Source organism: Acanthaster planci, linkage group LG06 (assembly GCF_054643075.1).
Source record: "Acanthaster planci isolate LZ-2023a linkage group LG06, COTS_SCS, whole genome shotgun sequence".
Lineage (NCBI taxonomy): Eukaryota > Metazoa > Echinodermata > Asteroidea > Valvatida > Acanthasteridae > Acanthaster > Acanthaster planci.
The window spans coordinates 330292-356671 of NC_141782.1; the positions used below are offsets into that span (position 1 = coordinate 330292).

The 26380-nt window shown below is 40.0% G+C and overlaps 2 protein-coding genes across 9 annotated transcripts; one reads left to right on the forward strand and one right to left on the reverse strand.

The window, feature by feature from the left end:
- Positions 1 to 172: 172 nt before the first annotated feature.
- Positions 173 to 7670, reverse strand: LOC110974702 (repressor of RNA polymerase III transcription MAF1 homolog). The gene is made up of 6 exons (XM_022226497.2): positions 7028 to 7670; positions 5918 to 6208; positions 4909 to 5079; positions 3851 to 3970; positions 2966 to 3115; positions 173 to 2482 (listed from the first exon to the last, which is right to left on the reverse strand). Exons 1-6 carry the CDS (start codon positions 7108 to 7110, stop codon positions 2461 to 2463), a joined length of 837 nt encoding a protein of 278 aa, XP_022082189.2. The 5' UTR covers positions 7111 to 7670; the 3' UTR covers positions 173 to 2460.
- A 403-nt stretch (positions 7671 to 8073) lies between these two features.
- On the forward strand, positions 8074 to 26289 carry LOC110974755 (ranBP-type and C3HC4-type zinc finger-containing protein 1-like). 8 transcript variants are annotated; one of them, XM_022226600.2, is made up of 17 exons: positions 8074 to 8091; positions 8574 to 8776; positions 9569 to 9834; positions 11248 to 11443; positions 13081 to 13161; positions 13764 to 13859; positions 15794 to 15901; positions 16809 to 16959; positions 17498 to 17594; positions 18455 to 18659; positions 19118 to 19308; positions 19700 to 19879; positions 22270 to 22451; positions 22963 to 23074; positions 23253 to 23531; positions 24331 to 24474; positions 24669 to 26289. In XM_022226600.2, exons 3-17 carry the CDS (start codon positions 9658 to 9660, stop codon positions 24747 to 24749), a joined length of 2280 nt encoding a protein of 759 aa, XP_022082292.2. In that variant the 5' UTR covers positions 8074 to 8091; positions 8574 to 8776; positions 9569 to 9657; the 3' UTR covers positions 24750 to 26289. The 8 variants fall into 8 exon arrangements, with proteins under 8 accessions (XP_022082292.2, XP_086994452.1, XP_022082291.2 ...); XM_087138326.1 differs by lacking the exon at positions 8074 to 8091 and adding an exon at positions 8115 to 8273; XM_022226599.2 differs by lacking the exon at positions 8074 to 8091 and having other exon boundaries at positions 8280 to 8776.
- Positions 26290 to 26380: the final 91 nt, after the last annotated feature.

Genomic DNA, 26380 nt, shown 5'->3' on the forward strand with positions numbered 1-26380 from the left:
ACAGTGGAAGTGTCTTGGTAGGTTTGTGTACTAAGTGTAAAAAAATGCAGAACCTGTATGGTTGAAACCTCTACAAATCCACAATATTGGTGTTACAGATCCTGAAATCCTGAGAAATCACACCACAAGTTATTCTGTTGAGAAAAAAGACAAATGCAGCATCTGTCCAGACTTTTTTTTTTACTCAAAACCAAGTTTAATGTAATCCACCAACAGTATACTCCTGGTACAGTAATACACCACGGTGAAAATCATCTCATCACTGTTTTACACTGATCAATTCTAAATAGCATCTGTACATGGTAAAATGACGACACATCAACAAAGACAGTTTCCTTTAGAACAAATTAACGTTCAACTTCCAAACCATTCACACAGAAGAATGTAAAAGCCCCAATGTCCCCCCACTGACTCCAGATACACCAAAAACATACTTTCTCAACACATCGTCTGCAACAAGAAAACTGAACAGCCACAAAACCACAGTAAAACCATGAATACTTAAAAGAGACACTTCAAATGTTGCCAACCTCTACTGCAAGACCGTTATTGATTTGTACAATAAATTGGTGGACTCTGTGAACATAAAAAAACCTTGAACAGCCAGCAACAAGTACTACATACATGTACATGTATTCAACATTAGCAAGTAATATCAAACTATTAACACAGCCCAAAAAATATGTTCACAACATAAACATTAAAGTATTTAACATACATGAGTGCATACATGTATAAGCACATGAATATGCACACTGAACTGAAAAGCATTTTTGCACAGTAAACAAATTATGCCAAAACAGTTCTTTAATACATTCCTTGGCATGCAAACATCACAACAAAAAGTATCATATTTTACAGCAAGGATATGATTTGCATCAGGTAATGTCCTAAGTTCCAACACTAAAAGGGAACGTGGTGACAGTAAATATCTCTGATTTGTACAACTCGTCTCATCTGCAAAGCAGTCCCACAAATTAAAAACAGTCCACTAAATAAAATGAACTGCTCAACGAGAACAGTCCATGAACGCCTGATACTCAATCTGTGCATGAGAACGCTTCTTAAAATGCATCGGAAAGAGCCAATGTTTCTATCAAGACAAAAGCACGATCACAAAAAAATGTCATCAAAAAAGACCACAAATAAAACAACCATCTTCCCTGGCATAACAATCACAAAAGTGTCAATGCACTCTTTTATACAATCTAAGAAACTAGAGATCCATCTGTTAATTTACGTCTGTGATTATTTACACTATACACATTGGAATATTGATTATTGCAAATGAAAAGAAGAATGATTAAAATAGTGAGAAATATTGACGGAGTACACATCTGTCAATAACAGCGTATTTTTTCATTCATCGATGGGGAAAAAATTATGGAGAGGTCAGGCTTTAACCGATGACAAGTCTCCTAAGGTTCAATTAAAGAAGGAAACACCTGCAGGGTAGCTCCATGGGCTGTAACGAAACAGAATGCTGCAGCAAATTTCAAAGGTTTACAGCAAATGTTTTTTTTGCAAATGGATAATGGCTTATTGTGAATGGTGAAGTCTCCTGATACAAAGCATGTTAATTTTTTCACACCTTTAGTTACTGGCGTTTGTTGCCTGATTTCTTTAGGTCAGCAGGTTGATAAAATCCATCATCTCATTAGAACTTCCCCACCTGAACAATTTGAAGTATTGATCAGGAAAAAGGATCCTCTTACAGCAAAAGGAAACTGTCAAAGTTTTTGTAGTTATCACCAAGATACCCCGTTTTCAATTAAGAGAGATTAAAGCTAATAATTCACTACTTGAGATGTTCCTCAAATGTGCAATCTGCTCTGAGCTGCAATGCACTCTCACTGGCGAAAGACAGACAGATGGTACTACGTTTTCCAAAACGGGTTCTTTCACGCATTCAGCGTGCACACAAAGACCATCATTCCAGACTAAATTCATTGCAAGTACTCAGCGTGCTCCGCGACAAACACGCATAAACTTGTGCACACCTATGCGGTGAGTGCGTACCAAATGACTGTCAATTTCATTTCAAAACATGCCCTCTTTTGTTCCTGCTTGGAGCGGATATAGGCAAGACTACTGGAAACAAGAAGGAAGATTGTTAAACCATGGTAAAAAATCATTATTCAAAAGGACTGCAACGTAGGAATAGTTGTGAGACTTTGAATTTTTACAACATTAATATCATGTAAAAACATCTCAAACACTGCAGGCTAATTCAAACAGATTTAAAACCAAAACCAAATGCAAACACTCATAAGCAAATTAAACACATAAATCCTTGTTATTTTTGCTACAAGGACTTTCTGAGAGTAACAAAGAAATGCCTTTCCTGCAATCCTTTCCATGTTTCATATTTCAGGCCCTGATAAGATATGGTTTCTTTCTTCTTTAATCTTACGCTTCCTGGCTGCATGTCACAGAAGCTCACTACAGGATACAGACCATTCAGTACATCAATGGTGTCACCCTTTAAAACAAAAATGCAAAACATTGAAATTCGTACTGATGCCACAGGTGAATTTCTGACAACCTTCCTAAATCCTCCAGATTATAAAACTAGGTAAGAATCCAAACAGAGCATTCTTTTTTTGCTGAAACTTTCAAGGGACATCAAGTCCAGTGTTCTTAAATAGGGGTTAGGCTTTGCCTTCCATACACCTGCGAAATTCTCCAAACATTGACGGCTTTCAAGAATCTGGAAGGATTAGGCTAAGCAAGTCCTTCAAATTTTAGCCAAGTTTCTGACATTTACTCTCATTAATTCCCCAAATGTGCACCACGTTGAATTCCATTTGTTGCAGTATACAGAGCAGCTTTTTAATTAAGAGATTCTCCCTGTGACATTACAAACCTTCCTGTTTCCTAACCATCAATCTCAAGCCTGAATCCAAAGACCTAAGATCCTGATACCCTGGGATACCAAAGAGGAGTTGAATCACTATGGTCTTACCTCTCATATCGGTAGGCATCATCTACGTACATGCCATTGTCCTCATCCACGTCATCATCAACATCGTCATCATCATCTGAGATCTCCTCATCCAGCATCATGTCAAAGTCTCTTCCGATGCCAGAGTCAGCCCCAACGGCCGCAGTTTGGCTGTGACCAATAGAAAAAAAGTCTCACGTCATGATTACTGGCGCCATAATCAGAAGTATTAATGCAGTGGAAGTTATTTAACATTGGAAGTCTACGGTAGGTCTTCTGCTAGTGGTTGAGTTGATTTGAAGTGCAATATCTTGGTACATGTAGGTGGAGGATTCCAGACTGTTAGGCCATGTCCAAGTTACTTGGCTGTAGCTAGAAATTACACACCAGTCTATGGTTGTGGCCGCAGTCTGTTTGCCACAGCCAAGTAATTCGGACATTAGGCTTAAAGGTGAGTCTAGTCAGAAGTGTGACAGGTTTCTTTTCAAATTCTTATCCGGTGGATCAGTTTCCGGATATTGTTCAGGAAATCTAGTCTCTATTGGCCCATTTTGAATGCAATGGCTGAAAGCGGTACACATCTAACCAGGTAAGGAACTGTCGACTGATCTGGTAATTACAAGGATCGAGATCTCCATTCAGAAAGGACTGGCTTTCCAGGATATGCCTATATCACGACAAAAAAGTCTATGTAGAAGTGATGCCATGGTATGGAAAAGTGTCATTGTGTTTGATATAAACAGCCAGAGTGGTGCATCATTGGATAAATCACTTGGGCCAACTTGCCTCTCTCTGCTCAAGAGTATAAACAAATACTGAAGTCAACAGACAGTATCCTGTAATGAATTGGTATCCTATGCAAGGTGTAAGCCAATGCTAATCATTAACATTATAGACCATCCTTACCTTCTGGCCCTACAAGCAAAGAACAATATCCTCTTCAGCTTCTTGTTATAGAAGAAGTAGTTGAAGGACCACAAGACACCCTCCTCACCAAAGGGATCTGATTCCAGGTCAGGGTTGTAGCTGGTAAAATAAGATTGGAGTGGTTGAAGACTTGCCGCTTTATTCTCCGTCACAACACTAAGGCCTCTCTCATTGCCCAAGTGAACTTGGTGTAAGTGGTTCTCAACTACATACATGTATTGTTGCAAACTAATTGGACCAATGCTGATTAAAAAGATCAAATTTTCAAAAAGTGCCGCAAGACTGCAATCAATTTAAACACTGGTGTGAACAATTTTGATGGCATCCAATGCACACACTAAAAGATTGTTAGCATTTGGACATAAACCAAATTACAGTCAAACCTCGTCAATAAGAGCACTGTTATTACAAGAGTCTGCTGATAACAAGGACATTTGTCGGTTCCAATCTTTTGTTTTTCACTGTTTTCATTCCTGATAATACAAGGTTCCTGTTATAACAAGGTAATTTGCCAAGTGTGAACGACTTCTTATTAATGAGGTTCAATGAACAGGGTGGTCCTTTTTTCAGCCTTTGTAAAATGGATTAACCGGTTTTGCCCATTCATAAGCAGAGCAGAGTATGAAAACAGATCTCAAATAAAACACTGTCACAGAGGTTTGGCAGGAAATGATTCCAATGCATGAACTCTTTTTCGTCCTTCCTCATCTTGTAAAGAGGAACAAGGACCTCATGCAATGATCAGGATACAGCGTCCACAAAACAGGGAAGTAATGGAGAGACAGCCAATACATCATCAGTAGGTTTGTTTCAACTATTAATGTATATTAATGTAATATCTTTATACATTGCAGATTCAGGTCTTTGACAGCTCAGACAAGTCTGTAATTATCAAAGTTAGACGTCCAAGTAATAGCTGATACACAGCAAAAAATGAGCCATTGGTTTGCTGTGTACTACCACATTCAAGACACCTCTTGGCCAAATCTACCAGGGCGTTTGGGGGTAAATATGACTTCTTTTCAAAGTGTAGGTACCTGTAAATTTCACATTCGTTGGGTGAGATCTCATCGTTGACAGCAGCCCATAATTTAGGTCTGATCTGGGTTGCATAGACCTCCCCAGCTGTGGAGAACATGTTACTGTCCACGGCATTGACTGTCCAATCCAAGCTGGGTTCCCGACTAAATTCATGGCTCTTCGCATCGCTACATATACATGCATATTGAGGTAATGTATTAATCCATGAGGGATACACAGATTAATTAAAAGCACAATCACTTAATCCACTATGGCTCTCAGCAGCCCTTGCTCAGTGGCAGAATCTCAAATTTTTCTTCTGGATCTGTCCATAAAGTTGAGAAATGATGTTGAGAAACATATGTGATGCATTTTCACACCTTTGTGCGAGATTACATAGGTCATTCAGTAACCCTGAACATTTAGAAAGATTCCAATTGATAAGTTAATGATTACAATTCTTCCAGTTACTTCAAAGCATTGAGATGTTCTTCAAAAAGATCATTTAACAGGAAAAAACTGGAGTCAAAATAGACTTTGCACAGTTTTTATTACATGTATTTTTGTTCAAATATTCCCTAAACAAATAACTGAGACGTAATAGGCAATTCCTAACTAACATTTAGGAGAAGTGCAATTTTTGTTCTATTCTAGGAAATCCGTGAAAGGACATCAAATTCGGAAGAGCGTGAACAGTGGGCTATTAAACCCTCAGAATGTCACACTGGGATGGCTATTCAATGTGCATCTACAGCCAGAGGCATAGCATGCCAGAGTCAATTTGCCAACTTGTAACTGCATGTACATGTAGTTCCCCAACCTCGTGTTGTGTAAAATTCACTGGTCCGCTACATTCCATGCTTCAGGGGAAAGGCCGACGGCCAACATATATCATTTACGTACTAATTTTGCATTTGTTGACTGGAATTAATTATTTGGGGGGTATGCCCCTGTCTACAGCTCAACTTGTTGTCTACACACATGCACAAACACCATCCTACTAGATCCACCTGCCATACAGTGTACCTGAAATCATAGTCAGGGTTGAATGAAGCATTCAGGGTAGAAATGAGGTAGAAAATCATCTTGCGGCTGCAAGTGTGACAGAGTGGGCCGTGGGTCTCTTCACCAGAGCTGGTGCCGTATAGGCCCACTGCCTGAGGACTAACCCCTCCACGGGGACTCAGAGACAACTGGCTCTGGGTCTGAGGTGGTGACAAAGCCTGAAGGTCATCGGGGGTGTGTCCATTCTCTTGACTTAACATCTTGAAGAGTCGTTTGTCATTTCCTGCCATCTTGCATGAGTAACTCTCAAGCCTTGAAGTCAATCAATTAAAGATGAAATGTAAACTCTGACAAACTTTTTCTTATTTGTAGTCTTCAGCATTACTACCTGTTTCATTTTCAAATGTTGCATCCTGAACAGGAACATACAAACATGTATACTCGGCAATGAAGCCACTAACAATGAATCATCAGTCCAGCATTCAGCAATCAGCCCTTGGCTCTATTTTTACATTATAACTACATGTACATTGTATTCAACTTTTCAATCCTTTTTCTAATTCTACATGAACTATAAATTAAACAGATCTGAGTTTCATGACAAGTCCATCCATGACCCAAACTCTGTACTGTGCAATTGATCAATGGTCATGCAACCAACACGTGGTTTTGCAAATAATACAGGTAGGACATTTAAATGTTACAAACTACAAAAATTCACCGGTTCACTCATCGTTCTCAACTTATCATCAAGACAGAACCTCAAGATCAAGAATTAAGAAATATTTCAGTTCTGCCAAAATAGTAAATGTGAGAAAAAAAACGACATGATTAAAACTGGGAAAAGAGTTCCATATCCGATAACTTTGATTCCTTGAGTTTTGTAAACATCAGTGAGTTTTTTAAAATAACTCAAACAACTTTTTCCTCATACAATTTCAGTTTCTGACTGAGTCTGACTTATCCTCAATGAAAATACGTGCATGACAAGGCGGCGTGGAATGTCTGAATGGCTGAATACTGATTTCTTTAAAAAAATAATCACTATAGGCCAAGGCCCTCCCCCTCAAAAAAAAAACAGAAACAATTGGAGGAAAAAAAAAGAAAACGACACGAACGAAGAATGTTTACCTTCCTGAGATCTTGCAGTCACCAGTTTCAATGGTAAGGGCATTACCAATCGCATCCAGATTTGGGTTTTCCAAAAGCTTCATGTTTGCACCAAAGATTTTCACAGCAGTCAGAGTCCAAATGACACCCGGCACCACGACAATGTACTTTGATTCCTTCTTTGTTGATTCTCAGCGGATTTCTGTCACGTCTCAAGCTTCTTTCTACTTTTCTTCAAGCAAAAATTGATGTTAGACTACTCCTACACCAGTGAGCGTTTTTACTTCTGATGACAAAAACTGGATGATAAATGCAGTTCGATGGAGAAGACGGAGGAAAATCGAAGCAGGAATCGGAGCTCGACATCGAATTTCTTGTGTCAACTATCAACAAGCCCTCCATTGAAATTGCGCGATGACAGTTACAGTTTTGAAGACAAATTATTTAACGATCAAATGTCGCTGATAATGTTCCTTATACTCCACCTAAATTCCCTAAATACGCTATGCCCACCTAAATAAATCTTTGTGGATGAACTAGTTCCGCACTTCGAAGGACTGGGGTGGGCAAAAACTTGAATTAATCCACTTTTTTTCTGTTGATCACTTCCGTCACAAGGATAACGAATTTCACGGATATAAGTTATTTCCAGGATGAAACTGGTTGTCTGCCTTTGAATAATAATGCTTAAGTGATAACACGTTAACTGTAAACCGGTTACCAGGGTCATTTTTTGAAATCTCGTTTTCAGATTGAAAGCGGCTTTACCACCATCTGTGGGATTTTTTTCAACGTTTACCGTCACTACCAACTATAAATACTTCAAAACTTTAATATATGAGAATATGGGAAAATAAAATGTTAATATCACAGTAGGAATTTCAGTTGAACTCATGTCGAGAACTTACTCCAGTAATTAACTTTATATTAACGATTCCAGCGTTTGAAAAAAGTACATAATCACGAGAAATATCGCGTAAAAAAACGGGAATACACATGAATGGATATTGCGCGCGCGGCACGCGAGTCATTCACTCATGATATGATCATAGGGGAATCCCGGCCGTGATTGCGCAAGGCTTCAGGTATTTTCTCAAAAAAACCCCAATCAGACACTCCTTTGACCCTTATATCTCTTTGATCATTGAAAATGTGCAGCTTTGTCCATGTTGCCATCAGACAAAAGTGACGTGTTTTGCAACCAACCGTTTTGTGCCATCCACCGTACGTTTGGGTTTTCCGAAGATCCGAAGTTGGTTTTACCCAGGTGCAGTTGGTCCTGTTCTTCTAGCTAGTCTCATCCTCCAGCCCACTGTGATGACGCTGCAGTAATTTGCACTGATGAGAACATTTCCAGACAGAGGAGTGTTTGGAATTTGAAATTTCCATCAACTGATCAATGAATTGTGAAATCGAAACTGTGTTAAATCTTGTTATTTGTCACCCAAAAATTGGAGCGGACTTGAAATCAGAATTGCACCAGTGTTTAATTTTTTTCCATTTTTTATGCAGTTCTGTGAAAATGGCAGTTTCCTTTATTTTGGAATTATAATCTTTTTCAGCACAGGTGGAAAGTTTGACTGTTGACGTAATCGACTCCGAATAAACAGTTTGTAAAACTGACCCAAATTTCATCGGAGCTAGATAAATTTCTTTACTGGAGTGAGAATAAAAGTGGATCCTACATCACAACATCAGGAGTTGTTTGAACTTTGACGGGAGGAAGGACTTCAGTTGAATTTTGAGCAGTGAGCTGTAAAAAAGATACAGGTGTGTGTGGGCGTGGTTTAATGATGAGTCATCTTAATTGTCACTGTGCATGGACAAGGGAAATCACCGCCCAGCCGGATTGTCATGGTAGTGGGGAGTTTTACCCCATCTCTTTGTACCAGGCGCCACTCTGATGAGGATATTTATAGGCTTTGCTTGTGTAGTAAACAATTTATTGTGTAAGAAGATAGAAAACTGACCAATAACCACAGTTTGTCAGAAAATTGGCATCATGCCAAGGATTTGGAACTTACACCCATTGGATGCCCACTTGGCAGAAAGCCAACTTGTGTACCCAGTTGGCACTGTGCCAGACTTTGTACCCAGGTTGGGATGATGAACAGTTCATGGTAACTCATGGAATTCATGTATGTACCAGCGAGGTGGATGTAATTTAAAAGGGGATCCAAAAAGGGATCTTGTCTTGTAAAAGGTGTAAAGGGCGCATTTTAGTCGTATACATTTATAGAGTTGAAATTTCCTTTTTTCCCGATTGTAGTGATTGTGTTCAGAAGGTGGTGTGTAAATCTGGTCCTTGTTCTATGGTAAAAGGAAGTTGTTTACATCAAGATAATTTACACAGTGTTTACACGGATTATGTGAAACTAAGTGCCATGTTGCGTTCTTGTTCTAGCTGTATTGTAATTCAGCTGACAATTTTCATCATCTTCCCCTGTAACTTTCTATAATTTGTAGATTAACAGTAATTCTACCAAACTCTGTAACTTATCTTTGCTTGCAAATTTTGTCTTTTTATAAAATCCAAAACTTAAAGGTTTTGTTTCTTTTCAGGTCATCAAGTGATATTTTCTTCTGCCGATAGTTTTGAACTATTATAGAAAGAGGAAAGAGTCATTTACTAGACAAGTGAATTCCTTAAAATGATCACAGCCAGTAAGGAGGAAACTCTACTGGTTTTGAGAGGAGCATTTTCTCAAACATTCGACGAAGCTCTCGGAAAGTGGAAAGACCCTTTCATTCCTGCCAAGTTCTACATCTTGCAAAGAGAAAATGACTTCATGCTGAGAATATCCACAGATTCCCCAAGACATTCAGATGTGAGTAAAAGTGTGTGGGACGAACCCAATGCACCTCGTGCATGCGTCTTGCTGGTAAATTTGGAAATCTTTGACTTTCTGTGATGGGCGCAGAGGTGTACATTGCCATTATTGGCACTTTTCAAAGTGTAAATGTGCCAGTACGTACTTCTTTGGAACAGTGCTAATGACAGTGTCATTTATACACCGATCGTATACAAATATTTGACTTCATTGAGACTTCTTCATGCTACTCCAGATCCCCCTTCCATTAGTGTTTCAAAAGTCAGTATACATGTATATCCCAAAGTGGCGATGAGTGGCAAAAGTCAAGTTCTGTGTAAAGTCGAGTCCTAAGCTACGTATTTATTCAGATGAACTGTGACGAAAGTGTGGAACGACATTCAAAGTGGGAGGGGCCACTCCCCATTGTTCATCTCCTGCCGCACTCGTGATGTAACTTGTTGAAGTCAAGAACTCTCGTTCAAAGTGCATCAGATGGTCACGCAACGATTCACTAACTTCAGACAATTTGTGTACATTGCTTACTGAGATTGCGTCTATTAATTTATTAGACCCCAGTTTCTGCAATCATACATTTCCCGAAACTACGTGGGCAATAGATCGCAGAAACAAGGAACATTGACAAAGTGAAGGCACATACACGTAGACGTACACGTACTGATCCCGGACTTTGCTATGGTTGGCAGGTTACTCAGCATAGTTTGGCCTGTTTGGATTGTGTCTGCATTATTGTATGATGCTGCTGCAACCAATGCTTTGTGTGTTGGAAATTTCACATGAACACCACAGTGTTGACATCATCATGTGACATTGCGTGTATGTATGCACACTCATCAATCGATCACCACATTCAGCCATGGCAGGTTAAACGTCCGATTGTTGTGTTGTTTGACCTGCTTTTGCAGTAAAAATGTGAGACATATTGTTTGGGTTCTAAAATTATCTTTGATGTGAAAGCAGTACTGTCAAGCTTGGGTGTCGATGGTTGCAACATGCATGAGTTAAGGGCCCACAGTGCAGCAAATGCATGATTTATCTTAAGTTTATGATTTAAGTTTAAAGGTCATTTACAAACTTAAAGTTGTGTTGTAGTCAAGTATGTCCCATGTCTCTGTAAGTCCATCACAAGTGCTTCTGTCTCGAGCCGATTCACAAGCTATTCAAATGAACTGTGACAAAAGCGTTCCTTTGTCATTGTTCATCCTGTTACTTATGATTGGCCTTGTGCAGGGACTTGTGAAAGGACTTTCAACAGACCCAAATACGGCACTGATTTTGGCATTATCATTTGATGATCATGCACAGCTGAATAAAATTTAGGAAACATTGGTATTAGTGAATCTTTGGAAAAGTGTAAGAAGACCACGGCATAGTTTGTTTTGATAGATTGCAGTACTTTCTTCCTTACAGAGTCTAATTTTTATAAGCACCAGACAAATTGGCTCCGTCAAGAAGATTTCAGATCATCTGCTTCAGGTGAATCTAAGAGGGTCGGCCAATCCACTCGAAGTAATTCTGAAATTCTGCCTCAAGTTCAATGCTCCTCAAGATCAGGACCACTTCTTCCTCCTCCTCAAGAATGCCGTCGAGGAGCTGAAATCCAGGGGTGAGTTCAGAGGGTGGGTGACCTCAGACTCTGTTTGATGCCGTGCCTTTTTCTTGCTTGGTAGTTCTTTTTCCTGCAGCATTCACATATCACTGCGACTGAACCCTGAAATCTCTGCTGGTAAGAATGGCTCTTATGTTGCTTTTGTGGCCGAACCGTCACAGGTTCAACTGTCCAATTCTGTGAAGAATATCCTTGCAGGGTATGCCCAGGCTTAATTGTAAAGACCCACGTACATTCAAGTACACATCAATTCCAAGGGAGCTGCAGTTACAGTGTTTTTCGTCAGCTACTTCCTTGTCGCCTTTCAAGTGCAGAGGTGACACTGAGAGGCCATGCATGACTTATTCATATTTAGGCTAGATAAAAAGTTCTGAAAATACTTTGGTTGATTCCATGGATGTTTTTGTTTGTCAACTTATTCGCTGTGGGTCCGTTGGATCTGAGGAACAAGAATTTGGCCTAATTTGCTTCGAAAACACCCTACAAAATTTGAACAGTTTCCATGTTCCACGGTAAGCACAGTTTTGGGGTAGTTGAATTTGGCTAGATTTTTCTTGAAATTAGTATACCTGGTCTCATGTGAAAGTATATCTTTGGCACCAGCCTCCTCTTTGACATTATTTGTCAGCTATCTGAAAATATAATTTCTGGCTTGTCACAAATACAGAGCAGGTCCCTTGATGAAGTATGGCGTTTGTGGACTGTGTGGGCATATAATTTGTAAATGTTCTGGATTTCCCCATTGCTGCTACCAAGTTATAGAGTGTACTGTACCTGCATTGTGTACACTCTGGATACAGGCTATTATTAGCAGCCAATGACATGCCTTGAACGTGGACTGGTTGATTAATTCACAGGGGGATGGGTTCATTTCCGCAAGTGGGATCATAAAGGTACTATTTTGCAAAGGTTCATTGGCACGCACGTCATTGGTAGCTACATGCAGCAGCCTGGAGCAAGGTATGTTGTGCTGGTGTGGAGGGCAGTACTTATGTATTGGCAGTGAAGAAGGCTTCTTGGAAATACACCAGTGGAGACCTGGAGTGCAAAAATTTGGCTTTTGTGGAGCAGACGTAGTTTTGTACATGAACTTTTGATCTTGTTGACTGCAACCTGAAGGTACGTGTATAGACTGAAGTCGAAATTTAAAATCATTTCGTGAGTATTAAGATCCGTTTCAGAGAACAGGTCCTGATTGATTGTCCTTGTGGAGTCTTGTACCAGGGTTCATGTTTATAGTTCTGCCTTCCACAATCTTCAACTGAAGAACGTGCCATAAAATACCTGCAAATGTTGATCGCCAACCAGTCATTCTACTGTTATCAATTAATGTACTTAGTCTCCAAAGAATTAAATGAAATTACCATGAGTGATTGACTTAGTTTGGGTAAAACTATATTGTGTTCAATATGCCTTAGTTTCATCTGTAAATTAGTGTTCAGTTAGTATGCATTAAGTAAACCATAGAAGAATTATCCAGGTACTGATGAAAAGGACTACAAATGTAAGTATTCTGGGGTGGGAGGATAGTTTTCGTCGTAAAGTTAATGTACAAGTGAACCAATGCCAGCAGAGTCTGATTTTAGATCTGTTTTCTCCCTCGGGGGTCGTTGGTGTCAATGCATGCTGACCAGCTTCTCGTGATCAAGATATGACCACAAATCAGACCCCCAATCCGACCACACCACAATCACCGACAATACCCACTCAACAAGGTATGAACTATCCTGTGTTTAGCCTTCCTCAGCGTAGCATTTCTGATGCTTGAGACTTTATTACTCGGCAAACATGACTGACAGACAATAGGATGTACAATGTGTATATCTCTCAGTTGTGTGAATTTTTTCAAGGAAGAAAAGTTGATGTGGTTTCATATTGGTATCTGAGATTGAAGTGTGTTGGCCCTGTCACCTTTTCTTAGCCTTAGTAACCTTTGCTCTGTCATGAATTCTACATGTAGATATTCCCAAATTCGACTCATATGTACATTTCTAAAAGCTTGGCAAGTCAAATAGCGAGTAGTATCCAGCAAATGATGTATCCATAAAGAGATCTGAACTAGTTACATGTTTGTGAATGGAGACAGAATTGAAAGGAGCGAGAGATAATGGGTAAAATAACGAGATTTCAAATTTGTTTTCATGCTTCTTCGTTTTATTTTATGCCTCCGCAACATTCCGTTATATCAATAGACATTTTTTTTCAGACAATGACATGCTTGCTTTATCCCGCCGAATCTTCTAGATCTGAAGGCAACTTTTGTGAGAGTTAATTTCTTTGAGTTTTAAATCACACTATTCTGTGACAATGATTGCAGCTTCCAGTACACAACATAACCAAACCAGTGGAGTAAGTTCTGAAAATCAACAGATGCCTCGTCGGCCTCCAAGACCTGCTCCTCGTTATGGAACTGGTATTAACACTTTACATTTACAACATTCATCTGTCAAACTTCGATTTACATGTACGGGGTAGCTCATACATGTAGGTGCAAAATTCTAAGTACTTGCTTATTGCTATTTCTGAAGAAGCAGAAAACTTTGGGTGTCCACCTGTGAATCAGTCTTGTCACAGCTGCTTCGGTTTCAGTCTTTCAGCAACACATCTTAAATTGCACGGAATTCTAACAAAAAAAGATTCTTAGAAGTGTTGCATCCTATTATGACAGCAGGGCAAAATAACTTTCATCCTTAACTGAATAAATACAACGTCACTTTCAGCGGCAGCAGAAGAATTTTAAAAGTGGGGGGCCAGTTGTTAGACCATCAGGCATCAGCCATTGATAGGTCAATCCATTATACCCCACCCAATTATAGGACCTGCAAAAAGTGGGGGGGATTCGCCATTTCGCTTCCAGCGGTCGCTTTGCCTGATGGCACAAACATTTAATATCATGGGTCGCCAGTTTCATGACTGTATTAGGTGTGATGGTCTGTCAATCTAAAACAATGCCAAACATCAACAAAAATTACTTCCTGGATTTCCTGGGCAGCTTGTGCACTGCTTGTCATTTGCAGAATGCATACAATTTCTCGTGATATAAGCTGTGTGTGCAGTCTTTTTTCAACAAGCATGGATTTGCCCGGGGTCAATGCATTACCTACGTTTGCTTTTTGGTGTGCCTTTGGCCCAGAACTCACACTGGAAAATTTGGAAATCTGTAGTGTGTTACATTCACATGGATGCTTTGATATTTAATAACCACCCCAGCAACATATACCTGGAGTGGATTCATCTGAACCTTAGCACCCATCATCATTCTCACCCCCAATTACTCCATCTGGGACTTCTTCCATTTTGTTTTGCATTGCTGATACCTCTTGTTAGCCACATGGGATGAGCATGCAACTTCCTCTTCTGTCTTCCTTTGTCAATCTTCAGAGAAAGCTTCATTTTCTTTCTGAAAGCAAATTCTCATTTGGATGCTTGGGGCCAGTCATTTTCCTCTGAGCAACCATTGCAAGGGATAAAGAAACAATTCTCAGCTTGAATTTGGCATTACGTACGCTGCTCGAACATACTGTCCATTCTATCTTCAATGTGTTTCATGTGTAAATTTGCTGCTGATTATTTAATTGTTTGACAGAAAAAAAGAACTTATCAGAAAATCACAGTTTGCATCTACAGCACAACACACTTTGGGAAATAGACTTTTGGGTACTTTTCCTGCATTTTAGGTAATATCTAATTACCTCCAATTGAAAAAAGAGATTTTGAAAGAGGAAAACAATGAGTGTTTGTGTTGATTTTTCTTTGAAATACAGGCGATTCACAATAGCACGTCTCCAAGAGTTTGCAATGCGTTGGCCAATCACAGTGTGCAAAATCTGTCGACCCCTTCCAAATGCACATTGGGTCGACGGATTTCGTGCATTGTGATTGGCCAACGCGTTGCAAACTCTTGGAGGTGCACTATTCTGAAATGCCCATATTGAAACAGTTCAATTAGCTTCATGTGCTTACTTGTACAAGTCTAATCTGGGCAAAGTACAACATGTTCTTCTCAGAACTGCATGCAGGGTACACCATATAATTCTGTTTGCACTGTCAATGCCATCGCGCTAATAAACCTTTACAAGTGACTAAATATTCTTCGACATGGTGACAGTAATGTTCTTATATTCTGGTAAGTTTGTTCAGCTTTCCCTGATATGTATGTGATACCAGGAAGTAAATAAAAGGTTTCCATAACGATACCAATTGTTCACATTGAGATTCACTCTCACCAGTTGACCCATACAGGATGCTAAATATCGTATATTGTAGCAAAACAACCGCGTGGAATGCACAATGTGGGAATGTAAAGGTTTCCCATATGTCATGTCAGGGTTGTAATGTTTTTCTTAGAAGCGTCATCCAAGGCACCCATGGCAGCCAAGACAGCTACTCTTCCTATGGCTGGCATCGGTGGCGCAGCCAGCGGGTTTGAAGCTTCAGCAAGAGGATCAGGTGTTGGTAAGTGGCTGTCTCATAAACTCCTTGTTAACCTTACAATTCCTCAGTCCTTCAACAGGTGAAGGATCAATAAGGATAGGTTCAAGTCCATTGTTACTTGAGTTCAGGTGCCAGTATTGGACTAGCAGGTCTCTTTCATGTCTTAAAAAATTTAAGCTTTGTTAAAAACCTGGCCACATCCTTTGTAATAGGATTGATCCTGCTTGGTTTGTTGTTCGTGGTTAAGTTACCTACATGACCTTGGATGTACAGGATCAATCCTGCTTGGTCTGTTGTTTGTGGTTACGTTACCTACATGACCTTGAATGTATAGGATCGATCCTGCTTGGTTTGTTGTTTGTGGTTACGTTACCTACATGACCTTGGATGTACAGGATCAATCCTGCTTGGTTTGCTGTTTGTGGTTATGTTACCTACATGACCTTGGATGAATACAGAGGTTATTTATCCCTGTTCGTTTCCTTCCATTTGTGCTGGGCTGGTGGAGTGTTCCATTTGACTGTGGTTAGAATTATAGTTGGTCTTTAGGTTTGTCGTTTGTTATGTACGGTAGATTCAGGGCTGAAAACAAATCATTGTGTCCTAGTGTAAAGACTGGCCTGCCTAAATCTGAAAAAACTCAAGCTCCAAAATCTGCATATTGCACAGACAGCAAATACTGAATTCAGTGGCCTTGGAGTTCCTAAGACTCAAGCGAAAAATATTTGCCTAGCCAAAGCAAATTACCAGTCAGAATTTGATTTTATGTAGATGTATATCGTGTTTTACTGCTTTGGACATTTCCTGGGAAATAATGTGTTTTGTTCAGCAGTCCCATGCAACTAAATTACAAGCACTGTGCACAGAAACAATACACCTGCCAAATTGCACTTACATTTTGTCCCTATTATTGTCATTTGTTGGTCAGATTCTTTACTGACCACTCTACAGCGGAGCATAGCCAGTGGTGATGGGTCAGGGGCCAGTGAGGCAGCTGTTAACCTTGCTAAGAAGAGAACCAAACTCAGCATCACTGTGGACGAGATCGGTGATGTACCAGGAGTTCGTAGTAAATTTAGGTGAGCTGGACTTAGAACATGTGTCATGGCAGACATGTGTATGTCCCTAGCATCCCCTCCTCGGCATTGGAGGTCATTTTTTCATTTATTGAGAAAATGTTCAAAATTGGCATATGACTTGGCTGTCCAGTTTGGGTTACACCAATGCATAGTCAACCCAAGGACTGACAACCTTAAAAGTTGACTTTTAAGGTTGTCAGTCCTTGGGGAAATTAACTGCTTCTCTGTCCTGTTTTTCTTTCTTTCACAAAGAAAAACAGTTTGAATGTAATACCTGTACTACAAGAATAGTAATAGATGCTAGCAACCTTTTATGTCATGAAAACGAGGCCTACATGCTGACTAGCTGTACCTACAGAGGGATCTACATGTGTATCTGGTTAATCTCAACCTAGGAGATAAGATCCCTCACCTAGTATCACTTACTACCATAAAGGCAATGATGGGCACAGTGTGGAGTCTGAGCTCAGTAATTGTTGGCTGACATTCCCTTAGGATGTAATCACTGCTGGGTTTTTTCTGTTTGTTCCATTGATAGCCTAGAGGTATTTGTAGAAGATCGCCACTCGTCTGGGGCTAAAATTAAGCTGCTTGATGTGAACCCAAACATGACCATTTCATTCCTCAAGAAGCTGGTGAGTGCTAACACTTCGGTCTAAGATGAAATAGTTTACTTTTGTGTAATTGTTGCTTTAAATTTGTGTCGTTTTTATGCAGCATCCAAAGCATACTTGTGGCCCACCCAAGGGGGAGGCTGGGGGAGGGATCTTGAGCCCCTTACCCAATCCTCCCCCCCAGGTGCTAGTGGGATTTTTTTGGTGAAAAAAAAGAGATACAGTACACACCTACATCTTAAACTACCAGCTTTGACATAGCCATAAATCCCAGTCCGTCTGTGGGGGTGCGGGAGGAGTCCTGTTCGAGCTTCCCACGAGAAGTCCTCAGTACACCACTGAGCATCAGGACATGTTTTTGAAAATCACATCTGCACATTCCACATGATTTGAACTAGAATTTCACGTCTACCTCTAAATTTGTCAAAGGAACTGATGTTGTGGATGTTGCGTGGTAAGGAGTTCCAGCATCGGGGACCAGACACTGAAAAGGACCTGTCCCCCGCCTTTTTGAATGTGCTTGGAACTCTCAGATTGTCACAGGAGTGAAGGCCACAAGGGCTAGGTGCATTAAGATTGAGTGATCTCATTATATGCTGCGGCATAGTACTATGAAGTGTTTTGTGCAGGAATCCTGCTGTTTTGAACTTGATGCATTGTCTGACTGGTAACCAGTGTAATTGTTGAAGCAGTGGAGAGGCATGTGTGTATTTTGGTTGGGCCAGTGTAATACGAGCAGCATTGTTTTGAAGCTTTGAAGTTCCCCACAAGTCTTCAGAAAGGTTCTAAGAGTCAGATCTTGCTCTCTATTCTGCAGGCCAAGTCACTTCAGATCACCATCGTGGGGGTTAAAGTCTTCCATTGCTTCTTTTTACCAAAAGGTTTTCCAGAATTACAGCTTCCCAGTAGAGGTTCAACGCTGGATCATCGGCAGGAGAATCATCAAAGATACAGAGACGTTGATGGACTGTCGTATCAACTCCAGCACTCCCGTCTTCTTGTACCTGATCTCGGCAGAAAAGGCTGGCATCACACAAGAAGAGACTGAGATGAGTTTGCAGGCCATGCAGGCTCAACAGATGCAGTGTGAGTAACAGCCTATATACCAGCTTAGAGACTGGATCAGACCTTGAGTAAATGTAAAGTAGAAGAGATTTTGTTATCGTGAAATGTGTACGTGGAAAATTGATTTGTGTTGAAGCATGTTCAACTATTATGAATTTCATGAACAAAGATTTGATTGTTTGTTTTTACACCGCATACCATATGAACAGGTTTTAAGTCAAGCAATTCACAATGCAAAGAAGCACTGACCACTACCAGTAATCATAAACATAATATACTCCCTTCTGTTGAATACAAGCTCAGTGCATTTTCTGTCTGATAATTCTTAATCATCTAATTTTAATATTTTTCTTGCAAGTGCCCTGGGGACAGGTTTGATAAATGTGCAATTTCTGTATTCGCCTATTTCACTTATAGAGTTCAATATATTTCCAGAGGGCGTACACTTTTGTTTACTAAACAACATCTTGACATTTTAGACATGTCAAGGAGACCAGCTCCCATCCCAGGGCCACAAAGGAATCCCTTTCAGATGCGGGGTGCCACAGCTGGTCCCACGCTACCCAGCAGAGGAGCAGCAGGCAGGGAACCACCCAGGGATTTAGCCACCAGCCCTGTCTCTCCATTACCTCTAGTACCTCCAGAACCCAAGAAGCCTACAGCTGAAGAGGTAGGCGTGGCTAGAAACGGGGCCATTTCCTGGGGAGCTTGCCTTATGACAGACAAGTGGGAGTTCGACTACCATTCACATAATTCACTGCACAGTCTGCATTGATATTTTGTTTCTAGGGCGGAAACTTCTTGTATTAGAACTAAGGAAAATTTAACATGCATCTGTTACACTTGTAATTTCTTTGTTTGGTGATGCAGCCACTCACTCTGATGCCATCAACCTTATGTTTGCCTGTTTGTTGGGTTGTTTGTTTGTTGGGTTGTTGGGGTGTTTGTGTCGTTGTTTTAATGTCCTTCTTTTCCATTCAACCTTCTACCTCGGTATGGTTTCTTTGTAGATAATCTCCGTGATAAAAACCCTGATTTCTACCTTTGGTTTTTTGGATTAGGTGGGATGGCATTGTCCGCGTTGTACTCTCATCAACCCTCCAACGGTACCAGGCTGTAGGGCCTGCTTGGAAGACCGACCTGATAACTACCAAATACCAGACCCAGACTCTTACATCATGGACCCTGAAGAGAAAGCAAAACAAGATGAGCTGCGTCGCAATGAGAAACTCATGGAAGAGGTTAGTCAATTTCTAATTATTTGTCTGAAAAAGAGATTGTTGAGGCTACTTTTCCGGAGAAAGATTGTACTTTGTTTTAGAGTATTTCACAGTGGATGACATTGGATGATTCTTTTTCCTTTCCCGACCAAGAGTCAAGATTTACTAAGAAAATAATGGATTTTGATTGATGCATGAAGAATAGGTACAAAGTGGAGTGATGCTCAAGATCTTCTTTATAACCTCAACCTCAGCCCGCCCTTTATTTCGTAAGGGGGGGGGTGGATGGAGGTGAAAGAGGGTGGGGAAGTAGAGAGAGGGGGTAGTTTTCTGTATAGACAGCCAGTGAATGGACCGAAGGACAGGGAATGGAAGAATTATTCTGCAAGAAAAATAAAAGATTTTATCCATCTCTAGCGGCAGTTAAATCTTGCATTAGGAAAGCTAACATAAAATCCATTAGTTCACCGCATGCATTCTGCATCAAGTGTTTCTCTAATGTGCTTTTGATGTCTTCTCGAGAGAGTTTGAAGAACAACCACACGAAGACATCCTGTTTTAATATAAGAAGTAGTAGCCAATATATGAGAAGGTCAACCTTGTTCTCTAGTCTGGTTCCAAACATAGTGAGGAAAAATGAGATAAGCATAGCAAGATCTGTACCTAAAATGGGAAAAAAAGCAGATTTTTGGCAGCATTTTAGACTGATCTTCTTTTTTTTTCTTGTTTTACTTTGTTCAGAGCCTTGCTGTACTCCAGGAACCAGACTTGACAAGGTTGTCGTCTCTAGAGGATGAAAATGAGTACCTAAGTTCAACGGGTCTGGTGACTTACAATGACCTTGAAAGTGACTAGCATTTCCTTCGAGCCATATATCGCTCAAATAAAATAACTTCTGCCCAATTACATCCTGGACCTGAAGTCGATCAGATCTGTTTTGGATCTTGTACACAGAAATGTGCCGTTATTTTCCACCTTAATATGCAAAGTGTGGGTGTGGTGCCTACTGTGTACTAGATTACACTTGTATATAAAATACAGAAGCCTCGAAACTATTGCATTGTGACTGTCATCCTCTAGCAACTTTTATTGGGATAAAGAATCTAAACAAGTTATTGGTTGGTCTGTTTGTCTTTTCAAGGGAAGTAACATTGTCCAAAATGGCTCCTTCATTCTGTTGCTGTAAACATGTATGTTATGAACACATCAAGAAAGGCAGTTTCATCCTTACCGGTCGTTATTAGATTACATGTAAATGTATTACTGATAATCTTAGAGGATAACAACACTTCTAATAATACAATGGTATGAAAAATCAACTCAGTTTCAATTCACGTATGTGCTCATTTTACCTGGCTGTAATGACAAAAAACCTCAGTAACTTCTTCCTGATAATGATGTACATGTACTCGGTCACATTAAAGTGCAATGCCAATGGGATTTACCATATTCTTTAGTATAAGCGGTAGCTTTAGAAGTAGGGCCAAATAAGTCCTTCTGTTGAAGGTAGTATAATTGAAGATTCATTTTGAATACAATACAAAGTTTTTACCTAATTATACCTTAAAATTTCTACTGCTAACTCCAGCTGTGCTGTATCATCAGCAAATAGTACATGGTGTGAATGAATGCCCTTCCAATCTACTGGTATGTGCGGGATATTTTGGCAGTGAATAGGATTCACATCCAATGATTACGCTGATGGATTATAGAGTTTGCATATAATCATACCCTATTACATATAGTTCAGTATTGGAAAGTACATGTGTAAGAGTGTTTGTACAAGAACATAAACATGGACCAAATATAATTTGTGAGTTCTTTCTTGCCAGTTGTGTTTGAAGAACAAATCATCGTATTGTAATCTGGAGTAGGATGTCTAAATACAGTTATTTTTCTGTCTTGTGGAAACCAGCAAGATTCACCTACTATTGTCTTGTCTACGCTTGTCTTGTGTTGCATTTCACGATTTAATTGTAGCAATAATGGAGGACTTTGTCACCAGGAGACGATTGTGGGCACCATCAGGTTAATATCGTCATGTCATTCTTGATCTATATACACTCTGTATATAATTTGACCCCGACACTGTCAATTGGTATTACTGCGGCTTAAATTTCAATTTAGTCTGCAATCCCAAGGTTAGTTTAATCAAAATCTTGAGTCCTGTGGGAAATCCTTTGCTATATTAATTGACTCGGTGCTAATCTTATGCCAGTAATCTTTGGTTTTGGAATGTCTTGTCATTTGTACTTACGTGTATATTGGGGCTAGAAATACCTGATCTAACTCAGTGGGTCAGTCGGAAAGAGATATTTTTTAGGTAGCAATGTTCCCCTCAGGAGTACCACATCACATGTTTATAAAAAAAAAAAGCAACCAAGATATCCAGCTATGCATTTTTTTTTCAGATGGAGAGAAAACAGAGGACAGAAGAAAAGCGAAATCGTGAAAGTAACTTCCAAGCTATCCTGATGGCAGATACAGTAGATCTCATCCCTAACACCGAGGAGTTTGAATGTCTCATCTGTTATACTCCAGTCCCAGCGGGAGAGGGAGTTTTGCTTCGAGAGTGTCTCCATACTTTCTGCGAGTGAGTATGCAGTCCCAAGTTCTGAAACATGTCAATGGGAGAGGTGTAGTGGTGGCCTCTCTGGTGGATCAACAGTTGAAGTATTGCCTCATGGCAACTAGACAGACTTGGCATGGGTGATGCTGCTTGACCTGCACATCTGGTGTCTTGGGTTCGAACCCTTCATGTGGAGACTCCTTGGATTGGCCCATCAACTTGCACTGAACATTGTGAATACATAACAGAGGGATGCACCCCTATGGTGCTTACTTTAGATACAGTGAATCTATTGTGGTGCTACTTGATGGGTTCGAATCCCCGTGATGAAACTCCTTGGATTGGCCCATCAATCCTTACTGTGTATTATGAATTAGAAGGGTGTGACTTTAGAGTGCTGACCTTAGTGACCTATAATGGTCCAACTGATGTCAAATTTGGTCCGCTTGATTTTCCCTACAGAGAGAAGGGTACATTTATTTAGAATATGACAGTTTGGTACTTTATAACCTTTTGACTGCTTTTTTCTTTTCAGAGAATGTCTCAAGGGCCACATTTTGCACAACAGAGAACCAGTGATAATGTGTCCATATGATGATGGGGCATATACCTGTCCTGAGGCGTTATTAGAAAGAGAAATCAAGGCAGTAAGTCAAACTTTGGAAAGTTTGTTCTTCTAGACGTTGAATGTACTCTGTATTGCTCCTTTTGAAAATGAAATTCTGCTGAATGGTATATAAATGCCAGAAAGACAGACGAGACATGACTTTAAAAGAAAAAAGAGCAACATTTCAGACAAATCCTTCTTTTTGTTTCTCCAAACAGCTTGTCAGCCCTGAAGAATTTGAGCAATACCTACAGCGTGGGCTTACGGTGGCTGAAAGTCAAGACCCCAACAGCTTCCACTGCAAGACGCCAGACTGCAAAGGTTTCTGTTTCTACGACGATGACATCAACTTTTTCCAGTGCCCGATCTGCGGTAAAGAGAATTGCTTGACTTGTAAGGCCATCCATCAAGGGATGAACTGTAAGGAGTACCAGGATGACATACAGAGGAGGGCAGCCAATGACAAGGCTGCATTGATGACTAAAAACATGCTGGAGGTAATCCAAGAGATAGATATGTGAGATTGAGTCAGGTTGGCAAAGTAGTTCTTTCCTCGCCTTCTACCTCTGTGGTCCCGGGTTCAGTTCCCGGCCTGGTCCACCTGTGGAGTAGGTTTTCAGTCCCTACCTGACTCCGTGGGTTTTACCCAGACTATTCCTCTGGGGTTTTCCTCCCACCTCTATAACTGTAACTGCTTCTTACTGTCTCCCCTTTACTGATGTTGGTGAATGTGGGTCCTTAGGCGGCTGCCTGAGGCGCCCTTGTATGCCATCGGCTCAACCATGTTTAAATGTATTGATTGTTTCATGCTCAGTGTCTTCATTGCACAGCGTATTTGAACAGATCTATATGAAATTTGCACTTTATAAATGAATAAATTATTATTATTATTATTGAGTAGGACAGACATACAAACAAACGGAACAACTGACAAACACACCCTAAAATGTGTAAGAGAGATGGACATGAACTTGATACACTGACTCAGGGATCAGTGTTTGGAGAGAGAGGGGTCCCCTTGAAACGGGGAAAAACAAAACAATGTTAACAGTTTTTTCTTAAACTTTGCTGGATACATAGGAATGAGGATTATTTAATCTCCAGAGGTTGTGTCACTTCCTGAGATTTTAGTTAATCCATTTTCCTGCACAACTGACCAGTCTTAAGATTAAAACATGGGGTGAATCCCCAATGGAATAAATTAACAGTTATTGATTCTGGGAAAATTTTGAGGGAAGAGGGGGCACTTTGGGGCAAGGCCAGGAAGTTTACTGTCTCTGTTCTTTCTCTTGGCAGAAAATGATCGCAAACGGGGAAGCCATGAGATGCCCCCAGTGCAGCATTATTATGCTCAAGAAGGAAGGCTGTGATTGGGTGATGTGCTCCATGTGTAAACTGGAAGTGTGCTGGATTACCAAGGGACCACGATGGGGACCAGCTGTGAGTCAATCTTTCTGTTTTTGCGCCATAAATCCCTTGAATTATGACAAAGATTTAATTCTACAAATCATGAAGAGTGGCGAGGTAGTGAAATCAGCAGTTGATTCTTTAAGAAAGTCGTCTGCTCAAAATATGTCTAAGACGTTTACGCATTACTGGCAGTTTTAATTTGTTTGTTTGTTTTTAATCACCAGGGCAACGGTGACATATCTGGTGGATGTAAATGCCGTGTGAATGCCAAGCGATGTCACCCTAATTGCGCCAATTGCCACTGACCGTAAAAAAAAGATTCCTACTTTGATGGAGCTTCGTAATACGAAATGGCATTCTTGCAGTTGTGTACTGGCCATGTGACCTTCCCTTGGGAATTGGATTGATGTTTATTGGCTTGTGGATCAGAAGGGAGTAGATTACAACGTAACTAAGAAGGAAAATAGCAACACAAAAACCAAACATCTTAAAAAGCTCCCAATCTTCTTAAATGCTCAATCTCAAGTAAACAGCACAATACTAACACTTCAACACTCTGCATGCCCAAGTTATATTCAAAAGCATGATGACAATCTCAGCGTCTTTTCCCTGGCATATCTCCCTGATAAATCTGGCAGCCCAATTCATAGAACAAAGCAGTAGCATATTGAGGGAGATTGGGCAGAGGGGGTGCAAGTTTCCCCCATCCTTTAAACATGTTTCCAATCTTTGTATTAATGTTAGTATTCTTCTTAGGAAATTTCAATTTTTCGTTATCACAACGATACTAACAGATTTCCCGGGATGGATGGGGGGTAAGGCTTCTTTTACAGAGGACCAAGAGTGAGGGATAGTTGTTTTGCCTCCCCCCACTCAAGACCTTTGCCCCTCCCCCCACTCAAGACCTGGATAAGTCAGTAGGATGAAATTAGAGAGAAAAGAATAGGACAAAGTTCAAATTTTCACACTCAGCCTCTGTCAGCAAACAAATTAGTTACTTTAATTTTTGAGTGGTTTTGCAGTCACTTGACTTTCAATCGAATGACATTTTCATAAATTAGAAGCTTGTTGGAACATTTAAAATTAATCTTCAAATGTGAAAAGGGTCTATTTTTGAGTGCAGGAAAAAGTGAAGCCAACTAAGAAAACATTTTTCAGTTGACCAGTTTGGTAATAAAACACTTTTTTATCAATCAATGCATGACTTGACTGGTATGACTTAAATGATTTATTTTTAACACTCTTTTGGATTGTGGGGGAATGTTTGTGTTTTGGGAAAAATATTACTGATGCATATAAAAAGAATATTGAATTCTGGCAGAAACAACTTCATTACCTTGTTATTACTTGCAACCAATGCTGTAAGAATGTTCTTAACTTTTCCTCTTGCAACCTCAAAATAAAAAGTCGGCATTAATAAAATCTGATTTGCTGAGCAGTTTCCAAGCAAATTTTTGCGAGAGCTCCGTCATTCATGGTCATAATGACAAGTTTGTCGGTGTTTTCCCTCTCACTAAATGATGGTTTTTTTGCGTCAATGTTTTCATGGACCGTTCATGTGTGGTTGATTTGTTAGAGATTTTTGTTCTTGTTTTTGTTGCATGTTTGCGTTATTGTTTTGTTTGGTTTTTCTGTATAAGCTTAAGCAGTCAAAATTGGATGGTCACTATAAGCTTCCGTAATTCAGTAACTCTCTCAGGGTACACGCCTATGAAAGTAATGTCCTTTAAACTTCTACTACAGCGGTCCATTTGATCAAATAACTCTCATGACTTTCATAATTGCCTTTCTTGTTTATATTTCAATGTAAGAAATAAACCTTTATGCAAGAACAAGTAATTTTTATTAATGTGCGAGGTTTGCCGTGTTTATTAATAATTGTAAATTTTTCTTCATATTTATATTGGGGGTTTGCACATTCGGCAATGAATAAGGT

Excerpts from the sequence above, each read along its gene's own strand:
- LOC110974702 (XM_022226497.2), bottom strand. The coding sequence starts at position 7,110 with ATGAAGCTTTTGGAAAACCCAAATCTGGATGCGATTGGTAATGCCCTT. Across the intron at positions 6,209-7,027 it reads GACTGCAAGATCTCAGGAAG|GCTTGAGAGTTACTCATGCA; the intron begins GTAAACATTCTT and ends ATTGACTTCAAG. Across the intron at positions 3,971-4,908 it reads AACGAATGTGAAATTTACAG|CTACAACCCTGACCTGGAAT; the intron begins GTACCTACACTT and ends TTATTTTACCAG.
- LOC110974755 (XM_022226600.2), top strand. The coding sequence starts at position 9,658 with ATGATCACAGCCAGTAAGGAGGAAACTCTACTGGTTTTGAGAGGAGCA. Across the intron at positions 15,902-16,808 it reads AGCAAGAGGATCAGGTGTTG|ATTCTTTACTGACCACTCTA; the intron begins GTAAGTGGCTGT and ends TTTGTTGGTCAG. Across the intron at positions 19,880-22,269 it reads ATGAGAAACTCATGGAAGAG|ATGGAGAGAAAACAGAGGAC; the intron begins GTTAGTCAATTT and ends TTTTTTTTTCAG.